Source organism: Phyllostomus hastatus, unplaced genomic scaffold (genome assembly GCF_019186645.2).
Source record: "Phyllostomus hastatus isolate PE091 unplaced genomic scaffold, TTU_PhHast_1.1 phas_contig_86, whole genome shotgun sequence".
NCBI classification, from domain to species: Eukaryota; Metazoa; Chordata; class Mammalia; order Chiroptera; family Phyllostomidae; genus Phyllostomus; species Phyllostomus hastatus.
Genome location: NW_025333977.1, coordinates 41,778,636 through 41,794,744, shown reverse-complemented (window position 1 = coordinate 41,794,744; position 16,109 = coordinate 41,778,636). Strand labels below are relative to the sequence as shown.

The 16,109-nt window shown below is 36.4% G+C and overlaps 1 protein-coding gene across 1 annotated transcript in view; it reads right to left on the bottom strand.

The window, feature by feature from the left end:
* Nucleotides 1-16,109, bottom strand: part of TRPC1 (transient receptor potential cation channel subfamily C member 1) — a 69,924-nt gene that overhangs the window by 26,237 nt on the left and 27,578 nt on the right. The window contains exons 4-6 of the mRNA XM_045851295.1: nt 8,362-8,493; nt 5,740-5,935; nt 242-578 (exon numbers count right to left, since the gene is read on the bottom strand). Of these exons, the coding sequence (XP_045707251.1) occupies nt 242-578; nt 5,740-5,935; nt 8,362-8,493 (665 nt within the window). The remainder of the gene's footprint in view (nt 1-241; nt 579-5,739; nt 5,936-8,361; nt 8,494-16,109) is intronic.

The window sequence follows — 16,109 nt, the reverse complement described above, 5'->3', positions numbered from 1 at the left end:
TAGAGACTGATAATAAAAAATTTTAACTTCCATGTAATTAATTAACAAGAGCTCTGTTTCCTTATCATCAAGTTCACGAATATTTATTTTTGTAAAAATGTCAGTTTTCAGTGATCATAGAAGTGTTCAAATCCTGGATGTGTAAACAGTATAAAATTACAAATTGAATATAGATATTTATAATGCCACCAAACAAAGGAGAATTAATGGGCAGAACCTTTCAAATGAACTTGATACTTACCAATGATCCACAGTATAAGAAGATAGTCTATCCTTTCAAGAGCTGGTCCCATAGTGTTTTTCTTATCCTCATTGTAGACAAGAGAGTATAGGTTTAGTAACAGCAAGAATGTGAAATATGATGCTCCATGAATGATGAATTTCATAAAAGGTGTATGAATGATTCTGCCAAACTGAGATTTGGGAGCTATCAAATAGCAAAGTGACAAAAGTGGCCAGAAGATGCCAACTGTTAAAACAGTCACTATCTTTTTACAGGTGGGCTTACGTCGATAACCTGACATCTGTCCAAACCAAACAGTGTTCAGAAACTGCTGGCAGTTAGACTGGGAGACGAACTGAAAAGGAATACACACATATAAAAAAGGTAAAGTGAACCTGTAAGCAGGTTGTGATAATACCATGTTTAATTGATATTCAAAGTTTTAATAGCAAAAAAACAATTTTATACAGTCCACCTAGATTTTCTTTCTTACATGTAATAAAGAGTGTAGAGGTTAAGAGCATAGACTGTGGAGCCAGTTACGGAGATCCAAATCTAGCTCTGCCACTTGTTAAATGACCTTGAGCAAGTTTTTAAACGTGTCTAAGCCTCAAATTCCCTATCTGAAAATGGAGATAGTAATGGTATCTACTTCATAAACTTGTTATGGGGATTAAACATAAAACTCTTAAAATAGTGCCTAGTTCATAGCATGCACTATTATGTATTAATGATTATTACTAGCCTACTTAGCTACTTTGCAATAATTTATAAATACTCTTATAAAAATGTTTATGAAATTTCAAAGTTAACAAGCACAACCATAGGAAGAGACTTCAGTCTACAAAAATTAATGATTCTTGTTACAAGAAACAAAGACATCAAGCTAGCAAAGCAATCAAAGTATAAGCATCAGACATATGCATAAAAACAGAAAGGTTCAAGTGCAATAGTCTTTAGTCTGCTTAAAACTGAATTCTGTGTGGAAGGAAAAATATTCTCAAATAAGAAGAAAATGCTAGTTTTAAGTACAGAAAATAAAAGTTTATCAAAGTTTACGAAGCTTTTCAGTTTGCAAATTCCAGAAGCAATATTTTCCCAATAGAATGCTCACAGTGTAAAGTTAACATAAGGATTCCAATACATACAGCACTGTGATCAGGTTTGAAATTACCAAAGTAAAGCAAAAGCAATCATAATATCACTGATATCTAAATTATATTTAGTCAATCTTCTATTTTAAAATGATTTATCCTGTGATAGAGTATAATTTGTACAATGCAGCACTGTAGTAAAAAAAGTTCCTGTTGTTGTTTATTGTGCTTATCAAGAAATTCCCTAATATATTGAGTTGGCCAAAGAGTTCATTTAGTTTTCTCCTGTACGATGCCTCTAGTCATGCTTAGTTGTCTTTAATTTCATTCAAAACAATTTTGTTAAATAGTAGTGTGACAGCTGTCATAGCAGTGTGCTTTAAAGCAAAACTTATCAGAATTGGTAAATTTTTGTGTAACCATTTTAATATTGAAAATGAAAGTAAATATGCAGCATTTTCAGCACATTATGCTTTATTATTTTAAGAAAAGTAAAATCACAACTGAGACACAAAAAAAGATTTGTGCAGCATATGGAGAAGGCGCTGAGGCTGATTGAACGTGTCAAAAGTGGTTTGTGAAATTTCTTGGTACTATTGACACTTTGGCCAAATAATTCTTTGCCTTGGTGCTGTCTTACGCATGGGAAGGTATTTAGCAGCATGCCCTGCCTCCACCCACTAGAAGCCAATAGCAGGAGATAGCCAACATACTCAAAATATCCAAATCAATAAAGTTACTGATGAAAATGAAAAATGTGTCTCTTATTTTACGGAAAACACTAAACAGATTTTTTGGCCAACTCAATACTATACTTCTTTTTGGCACTTAAGTCTTACTTCATTCTTTGTTCTTCTGCTCAAATTCAGGTGTTCTTAGGGAATCTCAATTTGTCTTTCAAGATGAAATACTAGAGAGAGAAATAGCTTTTTCTTCTACCAATTACCTAATTTAGTAGCATCCTAAACTGAATGATTTCACCCTTCCCCCAAAATGTGAAAGCAATCTCAGGACTATTTGCTGTGCTTGCCATCCCTCTGTATAGTGGTGATTTAATTAATAGTAATATTATATAGGTAATTGGAAAAACAAAATTTCAGTTGGAAATGTTATTATTCTCTGGTGGATTTAAAATGTAGCTACAGCCCTGCCCAGGTGGCTCTGTTGGTTGGAGCATTGTCCCATGCACCAAAAAGTCACGGGTTCGATCCCTGGTCATGGCACATACCTCAGCTAGGGGTTCAATCCCTGGGCTGGGTGTGTATGAGAAGCAACCAATCAATGACTGTTTCTCACATTGTTGCCTCTCTCTCTCTCTCTCTCTCTCTCTCTCTCTCTCTACCTTCCTTTCTCTCTAAAATCAATTAAAAAAATCCTTGTGTGAGGATTAAAAAATACTTAAAATGGAGACACGAATTCTTTGATACTTCTCTAATCAAGAGGCAGGCTATAGATGTTCCCTACCCTTCAACATGTGATTGCTTTAACCAGGAGATTCTGGAAGAAGTGATGCTATGTGACTTGTGAAGGGGGCTCATAAAAGGTCATTCAGCTTCCACTTTGAAAAGCATTTGCTCTCACAGCCATAAATTGCTGTGTAAAAAGCCCTACCACCCTGAAGCCAGCGAGCGTGCTGTGAGGAAGCCCAGGCTATACGTAGGCACAGCAGTCAGCCCTCAGAGGATCCTCGGACCATCTCCTCATAGCCAACCCACCATCATGGCCATACCCATCTATGGTTCCAGTTCTCAAGAAGCCCACTTTCTGTGGACCTATCCACCTGAGCACCCAGCCCACTCAGAGCTCCCTGCTTGAGTCCTCCAGGGCCTGCTCAAGCACCTGAGGCATGAGTGAAGAAGCCTCCGAGCAACTGTAGCCCCCAGTCATGTGAGCTGTCTCTAGGTGAGGCCCTACCCATGGTGAAGCAGAGACAAATCAGTTTTGCTATGCCCTTTCCTCAGTCCTGACCCAGAGAATCTAAGAATATAATGAAATGATTATAAAACTATTATAAATGATGATGAGATGCTGTTTTAGGTGCCACTAAGTATTAGGGTAATTTGTTATTCAGGATGAATAAAGTCTACCAATTATTTCAGAAAATATTATCTTCTCCTTTAATCATACTTAGAAATTTAGTTTAAAAAGCTATTTTACATTTTCTTTAATCCTTAAAATTATGGAGTATCTTCCTTTCAACTAAAAATATTATTATTTCTTTTTCCTTTTCTTTCATCTTCTTTAGAAAGAAACATTTGGTTACCTCTTGTGTGTCCTTCAGGTACATAAATATATTGTTAGGAAACTGCCTCTTCGTTGTTTCTTCCCTAACCAGGACTGCCTTGGTTCTGTCCACTTTTCTTTGATGTTCTTTTCCCAATCGCTTACATTGATTTTGTATCTTGTTATCTCCCTATTCTACCATATTCTAAAAGTTCATGTCTATTTTAAGTTGTGGAACAAGTAAGTACATAAATTAGCCTAGTACCTAGTCAATAATGTCTAGTCAAGATACTTATCAGAAGAAGGTTACATCAGGGTTTCTGTTCTGTTTCTACTTGTACACTTTAGCATTATATTTTCTTTTTAACCCACACAGCTACTTTGTTGATTTATAATCTTAAAGCTACACTGATCCAAATTCTTATACTTAATTTTTTCCCTAAAATGTTTTATCTTAGCCAAGAACCTTGGAATACTAGAAAAATATAGAATTTAAAGCCAGAGATCTGGATAAACAATATACTATCTAGGTAATCTTAAAGTAAACATCTTAAAATCCCTGTATCAAAGCTACAAGGTCTGTGCAGAAAAAAATCCAGCCATTATTAATATAATCAGAACGGTTTGTGCAACATCGATATAACCTGCCAGCCTAGGAGTGGACTGGAATGCACATGCATGAACAATGATGACTTCACTGTACTAGTCAGTGGGGACGGTAGACATCACTGAGTAAGCATGTGTACTGTGTGGCCATTGCATTAAAAATTACTGAGTAAGTAGAGCAACGAATCTGCACCAAATTTTGTATTATGCTTAAACATTCCTCCATGAAAACTATTCAGATGATTCAGAAGGCCACAGCCATGGGCAACTAGTGATTGGCAGCTTCATCACAACAATGCACCTGCATCATGTCTTGTGCAAAGTTTTTTGGTGAAACATCGAATCACTCAGGTGACTCAGCCCACTACAGCCCATATTTGGCACCCTGTGACTTTTGGCTTTTCCCAAAACTAAAATCACCTTGGAAAGAGAAGAAATTTCAGATCATTGACGAGATTCAGGAAAATACAAAGGGGCAGCTGATGGTGATTGAGAGAACTCTGTGAGGTCCCAAGATGACTGCTTTGAAGGGGACTGAGGAGTCATTGTGCCTTGTGCAATGTTTCTTGTACCTTGTATCTTCTTCAATAAATGTCTCTATTCTTCATATTACATGGCTGGATACCTTCTGGACAGATATCATATATGATATGATATGCTCAAATTTTCAACCAAAATTTAAAAAAATTCTGTTCCTAGCATCAGAGGTCCTGTATTTTGCCTTCTACCATTATCTATTTCAAGCTTCATTTTTATATTAAAATGAATTTGATAAACAAGTTTTATGCCAATACCTATGTTGGTAATACAAATAATGGGTCTTAGAAGCAATACCTTTATCAATACCATTGATAATAAAGTACCATTTATCAATACTCCATACTGTCAACTGGATATCACTGTATACATATAAAATGTACTGTAAATTAGTCTTAAAATAAAACTTAGAATTCATACCTTCTTCCTTCTTCAAGTTTTTGAATCATGTGTATGTATGTGTATGGAGAATAGAAATAGATATTTCCCTTAATAGGAAGGGATGGTGTCAGAAGAATCACATTCAACTTAGTTATCTTATCATGTGCCTCTTTACCCTTGGGTTTCACAATTAATTAACAAATAAGAATCAGAAAACATAATATCTGATACTTTATTTTTAAATAGAAATGCACTATTACTATAAAAAGGACTATTATAACCAGATCAATAAAACAAACTATGACAAACAAAACATGAGATGGAAACTTCACTATGAGGTCATGACACAAGATCTTACCTGTGTAGCTACAATTTTGCAAAAACATTAAATTAATGTACATACTATTATAATGAAAATTAACTACCAAAAATAATAGCAACTACCCCTGCATTTTTGCTTAATGCCAGTACTCATTATAATAAACTCTAAACTATATATGTTTATTAATTCTTAAAACTAAAGCTCCTACAGATTCAATAACTTTCCCAAGGACACATGTTTTTATGAAGCAGAACTAGGATCTTAATCAATATGTGCTGCTCCAAAGCCTTTGCTCTGAGCCACTAGACCACTGTGGAGGAAATAATTTAAATATATCACAGAAACCCTCATACCTCCTTTTGGTTATATTTGATAGCAAGTTTTAGACGACTTAAATTCATTCTTTCTTCTAATAATCCCCGCTTGTCAAGAGGCTCATCACTAGATGTATGGTTTAGAATAACTTCCAATTCACGTGAATTCCGGGCTTGTGCAAGCAAATCTTTAGCAAACATTTTACACTGCTGGGCTAGTTCTTCATAATCAGTCCTGCAAAATGCAATGATTGATTATTAGAAATGTCACTTCTGCTTTCTAACTAAGCTATTTGCACTAGAAAACTTTTACTCAGTAATATTTTAGTTCTGATGGTACTCAAAATCTGAAGTCATTTTATGCTGACAGTCAAAGGCAACTAAACTACTGGTGCATTAATGCCCCACAGCTGTGGGAAAACTATAACGCGATTGTGTTTCTGATGTTCACACTGACAACCTTAGATAAGCACAATGTTTCCTCACACATACTGATATTCCTAGAAATTCTAACAATATTTGTCAACCAATTCTTCACTTAACTCATTTTCCCTTATTCTCTATATTTAGTATATTTAGTACTTCCTTTTACATTATTTATCTTAAAATATTAAGTAATATGTTAGTTATCTAATAAATATTATTATATAGTTTTTAAGCCTTTTTTCAATAATAGCCTACAAGATATTTATTCTACTTCTGATATTAAAATAGTATTTTGATTAATTTTTAAATTGCTCATTGAAACAAAAATTGAGTTAGAAAGATACTGAAACATGCTTAGTAAAGAGTTCTCTTTTAGAATCACTATTCCTTGAAATTTAGAATTTAATTGCTTGTTAAAGGTAGGCCCAAATCAATTTGTGAGGAATTAAAAAGTTTTAGTATGTAATTCTTTGTAAGAATATCAAGTATATTAAACATGTCTGAGTAAAACAATTTATAAATAAAATTAGAAATAATTATGAGTCAATTGAACTTCAGAAAACAATTTTTATTCCTTTTTTTTCCTTAAAGAGAAAGGAAGGGAAAATAGGAAGATTTCCCATGGATTAATATTTCTTTACAATGGGATCTTCCATGAACTGGTTACATAAAATTATAACTCAAAAAGTTAAAAACTATTTCTTAGGAGCTAACATTTTTGTCATCCATTCTTTGGATTTACTATGTAACCAAAATACCTAAGAATAAATAGTTGGATTTCTTTAACAACTGAAGTATTACCTGCTTCTTAGTCTAGGAATCTAATTGCAGATGGAAACATTCATCAAAAGTGAATATTTTTTACAAAGGTATCTCACCTTTAGATAAAGGCTGTAAAACCACTAGATTCAAAGGTAGCATTAACATATTTTATATACCTAATTTGCTTAACCTCCAATAGATTACTGTAAAATGAATAAGTGGCTGTATGGTTTAGATGGAAATATAGTAAAAAAGAAGCTATGAGTCTGCCTTCCATTCTAGCAACAACTCTGCTCCTACTTTCAAGGTCAACTCTGTTCCTAATCAGCAGTTGGTATCAGTAAAATATCTAACCTCTATAGATCACATTCTCCATCCAGAAAAGCAAGTGACCATCGAAATGATTCTATGATCACTTCAAAATCTTACTTTATTAGACTATGATTACAATATAATCACAGTGGTTGTTTCCATTTTGAAAGGAGTTAAATAAATTATTTTATGTGATAACTCAGAACTCCAATTATGAGATTAAAATAGAAAGTTTCTAAACTTGGAGATATCAAGAACTCACTATATACACTGCTGTAAAGGCAAAAGAAAAGTGCAAGCTTCTTTTTGCCCTTCCAGTAAGTAGGAGTTCAAATTTTCCCAATTTTATCAAGCCCCTGGAGGACAGCAGTGTAAGACATGGGCTCCACTGTCAGCTGGACGTGAAAGAAAAGGTGGGGACTGTCAAGAAATCTTGATCAAGTCTTCCTTCCTTGGAAGGCACCAGGGATACTTTAACATTAGAGAAACATTCACAGCTTTTCCTAAAGTTTACAAATGTAGTGTTTTTTTTTTAATTTTTAAATGTCTAAGTCAGTAGTTCAATAGGCTGGTTTTTTTTAAAAAGCTTTTTTCCCCTTTCAACTTATCTCTCTAGGAGAAATGATAACAGTGATTCCTTGGGTATACAAATTGCCAGAATTGCACGTAACTCTTCATTTCAGAAGAGATGTCTACATGTTATGCTTCTCCTAGTAGAAACTCTCACCAAACAGTGAACAAACAGTGAAAAGGGACTAGGTCTCTGTGTTTGCAATAGCCCCAACATACAGAAAGCATTCTATGGTTTCTGAGAATTATAAAGAATCACACTCCAAGAATAATTATAGAATGTGGGAATGAGGGGAGGTAGGACAGAGCGCAGTTATAAATAATTTTGTTCTTGCTTAGGGCTACCACACCACTGCTTTTCACATTGCACTAGGATGCCTTTGGCAATGTTGAACAAAGCAAGGATTTAAGGGTTGTGGAAGAGGGGCAGAAAGCAGATGGGCAGGAGTGACCTAAATTACACTGGGGTCTATTCGCTAAAGGAGAAAGAAAATCCCCAGAAGGTGACAGCAAGATCTGGTCATCTTGGATCAAATGTAAATAAATATTCTGAAAAAAAAGATATAATTTATAATTTCCATTCATTCCCACCTGAATTCCACCTCCACAAGGCTTAGTTCTTTTAAATCAGCACTAAGTTCAAATGCTCTCAGAATTGGATCCTCCTCTGTTAACATTATTAGAGCCGGACTGGCCAAACAACGATATATATCAAGACGAAACCTGTGATAAAATTTGATTCCATAATGTAAAAGAAAATTATTACATACATGAGATTAGTATTTAACTCATAATTTTCATAAACTTAAAATTATAGTATTACAAAATGGAAAGTAAAAATTGTATTTATTAAAAGATAATTTGCATAAACAGAAAGACTTAAAAATATTTTGAGATATGAATACTGGAAAACTTTATATGTATTGTTTTTATGGAAATTGTTTTAGTGTTTCTCTTCATAAATTCAAAACATTGCATTCTTGAATACAATTTAATTTAAAAATTTTCTATTCCTAAATCTAACATTATTTTAAATAAAATATACTAATAATTTTTATTTTAAAAATTTTCCTTCTCCAATAAGACTAATATGCTAAATATATGTAAAACATGACTCATTCAACCAGGTTATTTTTAAAGATGTTTCAAATCTTAAAAACAAACTGAACGAACAAGCAAAATAGAGACAAGCTCATATATAGAGAGCCTGATGACAGCTATTGGGAGGGAGAGTTTTGCGGGGAGATTGAGCAAAAAGGAAAAAGGACTCACAGACATGGACGACAGTGTGGTGATTGAGAGGGGAAGTGGGTAAAATGGGGCTAAACGGTAATGGAAAAAGTACAGTAAAAAATTAAATGAAAAAAAGAATGAAATCATGTATTTATATATAATCTAGTAAATAATTTACTCCCTTCACCTTCTGTAAACTAATTAATGTTCATTTTCAATATCTAAATAGAAACCACATCAGAAAAATTCTACTGTAATTCTTTCATTTATAAATATACAATTCTTAATTTGTAAATTTGGTAGATGTTATATAATGTATATTTTTCTTTTAAATATAAATTCAATACATGTTTGTTTTTTAAAGAAAGCAAGTAGTTTAGAAAGAGGATGCTCTGACCATTTGGGTGATAATAACCCATCAATGTTTGTTTATCTGTTGTAACAAGGGCACTGCACTGGTGAGAGGCAAGGAAGGCCGCGAGAGGAGGGTAGTGAGTATGGGGAAACTCTCTGTACTTTCTGCTCTGTACTTTGGTAAGCTTAAAACTACTCTAAAAATACAGTTCACTAATAATTAAGTAACCATCCACCAAAGAAGAAATCACAGGAGAAATTAGAAAGTATCTTAAATACACTTACTAGAAAGGAAGCAACACCTAAAATCAATAAGCTAAGTTTCTAACTTAAGAAGTTAGAAAAAGGACAAGTCAGAAGATGGCGGCTGAGTAGGTGGAAGTTACACTCACCTTCTTCCAGACCCGAACTGGAATTATAAATAAATTATAATTAAATTATAGAATAATCAACCTAAATAACCAACTGAAGACTAGCGGAACAGAAGTTTTATAACCAAGGATTTATAGAAGCCACATCAAGACTGATAGGAAGGTTGGAGATGCAAAAAGTGCTGGCCCCAGTTGGGTAGCTGAGAATCTGGAGGGATATCTCAGCTGCAAAGGTTCCCCAGGAGACACATGGGGTCTGCATCCCACACTGAACTCCCCCACCTGGAGCAACAAAGCTGAAAAGAGGCTCCCACATAACATTTGGCTGTAAAAGTAGTAGGCATTGTGTCCACTGGGAAGAGATGGGATACTGATAGAAACTCAAGTGCCCACTAAAAGGGTTAGCACACAAAATCTAATTTGCAGACACTCACACTGGGCTCAAGCACAGGGAGTGTGGATCTGAGCAAACTGGAGTCTTTCGAGGACAGATTGGACTGTATGGGGCCAGGAAGACAGCTGAGAGGATAGCCACGAGAGTCCCTGTGCTGAGTTCCTCACCTTACTGCCCACGGACACCATCCTTCCTGGGGCAAACACTCCTCTCCAATCTGCACTGGCCTAGCAGGACTGTACAACCCCACCTTCCTGGCACCCCTGTAGTCTAGTCAACCTCACAACCTCCAAAACAGTTTGCTGCCTAGGCCTGTGGTATAGACTTTCTAGAAGGGATCTTGAGAATGCTTTCAAAGAGAATCAGAGACAGAGTTGTGAGGCTCTGGGTCAGAGACCCATTTCCCTTCCCTGCCTACTGTGGGCCAGAAGAGACCAGTTCCATACTAGCCTGGACTGCTCTGCCCACCATGGCTACAGTAGTCCCATGGCTCACACCCTATTTCCATAGGCAAGCACCAGCCTGAGGTGCTGCCCACAGCCAGAGTAGCTGCTTCCGGACCCCCATAAAAGATCTACTAGCCCTATCAATGAAGAACCATAAGCTCCACCACCCCGACTCCTGGAAGCCCTGCCCTGCAGAACTTGTGGTCCACAGTATTGTCAGCCTGCCATAGCCAACTTGGTTCCCTGGTACAGAAGACTCTCCACTAGATCTGGGAAGATTCTAGAAGGAAATGAGTTGTTTGGCTCTAGGGTGAGGCCATTTTTTCTTGAGTGGTCCATTTTTCCCCAGCTCATACCAGACCAGCATCACCTTTCCTGTGCAGAGCTCTCCCTTCACGCAACCAAATCTTAGTCTGTGTAGGACTGATGAGCACTGCTGGCCACACTCTGATTAATCCCTGAGACATGGTCCCACCACAGAGGTCCACAGGCACAAAGCAGGTGGAGGATAATTATGGCGTGCTCTGAGACTGTTGCTGAGCGGCTTTAAACCCAGCACTGGCACCAAGTTTGAATCTCTATCAGCCTGGTGAACAACTGTCACTCCTACCTGCCTAGTGACTCACTGAGAGCCTCCCTCAAGCAACTGGTATACCATCAAAGGCTCTTTCAGTATCTGAGCCTACCAGACAGCTAACAGGTGAGGGCAGATCTCAGAGAGCTTTGGTCCTTTTGCTGATCTGCCCTCTAGTCTGGTGTCAGTGGAAATGAGCCTTGCTGTGCAGTGAGGCCCCTCCCACACACACTGAGGCCCTGTAGAGCCAGCCACAAACTATAGGTTATGTCATACCTCCAAACATGTAGCCCAGAGCTTGTCACTGTCAGTGCCTGCTACCTAGCAGCACTGCGACTCCTCCTGATGGGCCCCAGGACCAATACAACCAGTGGTTCAGACCACATACATCATAGCACCATGAGCAGCACAAACAAGGGAAAATCTCAGAAGACACTAGACACTGTTGGGACAAATTCAGCTTTGTGGAGCTGTCTCTGCATAGTATCTATGCACTGCACTCAGGGTTGATCCTCATAGCCAGCTGAAGGGGCAACCTCAACCATGGACAAACCAACAGCAATCAACGCTCAACTATTGATACAACTGGACAGCTTACATAACCTACACAAAAAATGGCAGCACTCAGCTCAGGAAATTAGAAAGACCACTCCTCTGAGCCCCACAACACACCTACTACATAAAGCTACCATACCAAGGCATGGAACATCTACCTAATACTCAGAAGCAAACAGAGAAAAATAGCCAAATGGGGAAGACAAAGAAACATGCCCCAGACAGAAGACAGGAGAATCCCCCAAAAGCAACTAAATGAAATAGAGGCAAGCAAGCTACAAGATACATAGTTCAAAACAATGGTTATGAAGATGCTCAAAAACATAGTGAGAACTTCAACAGCATGAAAAACAACATAGAAACTATAAAAAAGAACCAGCCAGAAATGAAGAATACAGTATCTCAAATAAGGAATACACTAGAAGGGATCAACAGCAGACTAGAAGAAGCAGAGGACCAAATCAGTGTTTTGGAAAACAAGGTAGTAGAAAACACCCAAACAGATCAGAAGAAAGAAGAAAGATTTATAAAAAATAAGGACAGTCTAGCTGTGGTGGGTGTAGCTCAGTGGGTTGACTGCTGGCCTGCAAACCAAAGGGTCACTGGTTTGATTTCCAAACAGGGCACATTCCTGGGTTGCTGCTCAGGCCCCCAGTAGAGGGCGCATGAGAAGCAACCACACATTGATGTTTCTCTCCCTCTCTCTTTCTCTTCCCCTCTTTCTAAAAATAAATTTAAAAAAATCTTTTTTAGAACTGAGGATAGTCTAAAGGACTTCTGGAACAATGTGAAGTGTAACAACATCTGCATCACAGGGGTACCATAAAATGAAGAGCACAAGGAAAGAATCAAGAACATATTTGAAGAAATAATGGCTGAAAACTACCCTAACCTCCTGAAAGAAAAAGACACACAGGTCCAGGAAGAGCACAGAGCCCCAAACAAGATGAACACAAAGAGGCCCACAAAACACACATCATAATTAAAATAGTAAAGAATAATGACAAAGAGAGAATCCTAAAAACAGCAAGAGAAAAATAGTTACCTAGAAGGGAGCTCCCAGATGACTCCTCAATAGAAACATTTCAGACCAGAAGGAATTGGCATGAAATATACAAAATGATAAAAAGCAAGGACCAACAATTAGTACTACTCTAACCAGCAAGGCTATCATTCAACTGAAGGGGAAAATAAATAGCTTCCCAGATAAAAAACAAACAAACAAAAAAACACACACCTAAAAGTTTACCACCAAACCTATATTATAAGAAATGTTAAAGGGCCTTCTTTAAGAAAAGAAAAAACAAAGAAAGAACATAGTTATAAATAATAAAATGGCAATAAATACATACCTATCAATAATCAATAATTATCTTAAATGTAAATGATTTAAATGCTTCAATTAAAAGACAATGGGTAGTTGAATGGATAAGAAAACAAGATCCATATATATATGTTGTCTACAAGAGACACACTTCAGAAATACACACCAACTGAAAGTAAAGGGATGACAAAGGACAGATTGTGAAAATGGAAATAATAAAAGCTGGAGTAGCAGTAATTATATCAGTCAAAATAAATTTTAAAACAAAGGATATAATAAGAGATAAAGAAGGACATTACATAATGATAAAGGCAACAATCCAACAAGAGGATATAACCCTTGTAAACATTTATGCACCCTACATAAGAGCACCTAAATATATAAAGCAAATCTTGATGGACATCAAGGGAGAGATGGACAATAATATAGTCATAGGAGGGGATGTTAGCACCCCATTGACATCAATGGGTAGATCACTGAGACAGAAATGAACAAGGAAACAGCAGTCCTAAACTACAAACTAGATAGGTGGATTTAATTAATATTTTCAGAGCATTTGACCCCAAAGCAGCAGAATATACATTCTTTTCAAGTGCACATGGAATAGTTTTTAGGATAGACCACAAGTGAGGACACAACACAAATCTCAAATTTAAGAAGACTGAAATCATATCAAGCATCTTCTCCACACACAATAACAGGAAACTAGAAATCAATTACAAGTAAAAAACTGAAAAACACACCAACACAGATAGGCTAAATAACAAGTTAATGAACAATAAGTGGGTCAACAATGAGACCAAAGGAGAAATCAAAAGCTACTTTGAGACTAATGAAAATGAACACACAAAAACCCAAAATCCATGGGACACAGCAAAAGCAGTCCTAAGAGGAAAATTCATAGCAATACACATCTACCCCACCAGGCAAAAAAACAAAACAAAACAAAACAAAAATAAAAACAAAACTCAAACAATCTAACCTTACACCTAAAAGACCTAGAAAAAGAACAGCAAAGATGTGAGTAGAAGGAAGGAAATAATAAAGTTTAGATTAAAAATAAATGACATAGAGACTAAAAAAATTACAAAAGAGAAATGAATCCAAGAATTGATTCTCTGAAAACAAACAATTGACAGGCCCTTAATCAGACTCATCAAAAAAAAAAAAAAGAGAGAGAGAGAGAGAGAAAGAGAGAGGACCTAAATAGATACAATCAGAAATTAAAGGAGAAAAGTAGCAGCCAACACTATAAAAATACAAAAGATTATAAGAAAATACTACAAACAAGTTTATGCCAACAATCTGACAATCTAGAAAAAATGGATAAATCCTAGTAACATTCAATCTTCGAAAACTCAATCATAAATAGTAAGAGAATCTGAATAGACAGATTACAGCCAGTGAAATGGAATCAGTAATGACAAAGTTCCCAACAGCCCAAGCTACTGTGGCTCAGTTGGTTGGAGCATTGTCTTTGTACACCCAAAGGTTGCAGGTTCAATTCCCAGTCAGGACACATACCCAGTCATGGGTTCAGTCCCTGATGTGTGTATGAGAAGGCAATCAGTTGATGTTTCTCTCTCACATCAGTATTTCTCTCTCACACTGATGTTTCTCTCTCCCCTTCTCTTACTTCCCCCTCCTTCTCCCTCTTTCTTTCCCTCCCTCTCTTCCTCCCTCCCCTCTCTCCCTCTCCCCATCCCCTCTTCTCTCAATGAAAAATGTCCTTGAATAGGGATTTTAAAAAAACCCAACAAATAAAATCCCTGGATGGTTTCACAGGGGAATTTTATCAAACATTCAGAGAAGAACTAACACCTCTCCTTCTCAAACTATTTAAAAAAAAATTCAAGAGGATGGAAGGCTCCCGAGATCATTTTACAAAGCCAGCATTATCCTATTTGGTTCCAAAACCAGATAAAGACATTATACAGAAGAAAATTATAGGCCAATATCCCTGATAGGTGGAGATGCTAAAAATTTCAACAAACTATTAGCAAACTAGATCTAGCAATACATTAGAAAGATCATACACCATTACGAAGTAGGATTTATTCCAGGGATGTAGGTTGGTACAATATCCACCAATTAATAAACATGATAAACCATGTAAACAAAATGAAGGATAAAAACCACATGATCATATCAATAGATGTAGAACAAGCATTTGATAAAATCTAGCAGCCTTTATGATAAAAACTTTCAGCAAAGTGGTAACAGAGGGAACATACCTCAGTGTAATGAAGGCCATGTGTGACACACCCACAGCCAACATAATACTCAATGGTCAAAAACTAAAAGCATTTCCCTTAAGATCAGGAACAAGACAGGGGTGTCTGCTTTTACCACTCTTATTCAACATAGTACTGGAAATCCTAGTTACAGCAATCAGACAAGACAAAGAAAGAAAAGGCATCTAAATTGGATAGGAGGAAGTAAAATTGTCATTATTGGCAGATGACATACAGAAAAAAACACTGATAAAATGCAGCACCAAATTATGCTAAAACTCTCAGCAAAGTGGGAATAGAGAACATACCTTAACACAGTCAAGATAGGCAACATTAATGAAACAGGAGAATGCAATCTTTATAGACAGAAACTGGAAGATGAAATTTCTAACTTCCACATGTAACTGACAACCATTGATGAGACTCAGTTTCCAACCTAACAACTGCAGTTAACAGTCACATTTCATTTTTTAAAATTCATTGGGGTGACATTGGTTAATAAAAATTATATAGATTTCAGGGGTAAAATTCTCTAATACATCATCTATCTATTGTATTCTGTATTTACCACCCCTAGTCAAGTCTCCTTCCATCACCATTTATCCCGTTTACCTTCTCCTATATCCCCCCACCTCCCTTTCCCTCTGGTAATCACCATACTGTTGTGTATGTCTATGAGTTTTGTTTTTCCTTTGTTCAATCCCCTCATCTTCTTCACCCAGCCCCTCAAACCCCCTGCCCTCTGACAGCGGTCAGTCTGTTCTCTGTATTATGAACCTGTTTCTATTTCATTAATTTATTTTGTTCAATAGATTCCATGTACAAGTGAAATCATATGGTACTTGTCTTTCTCT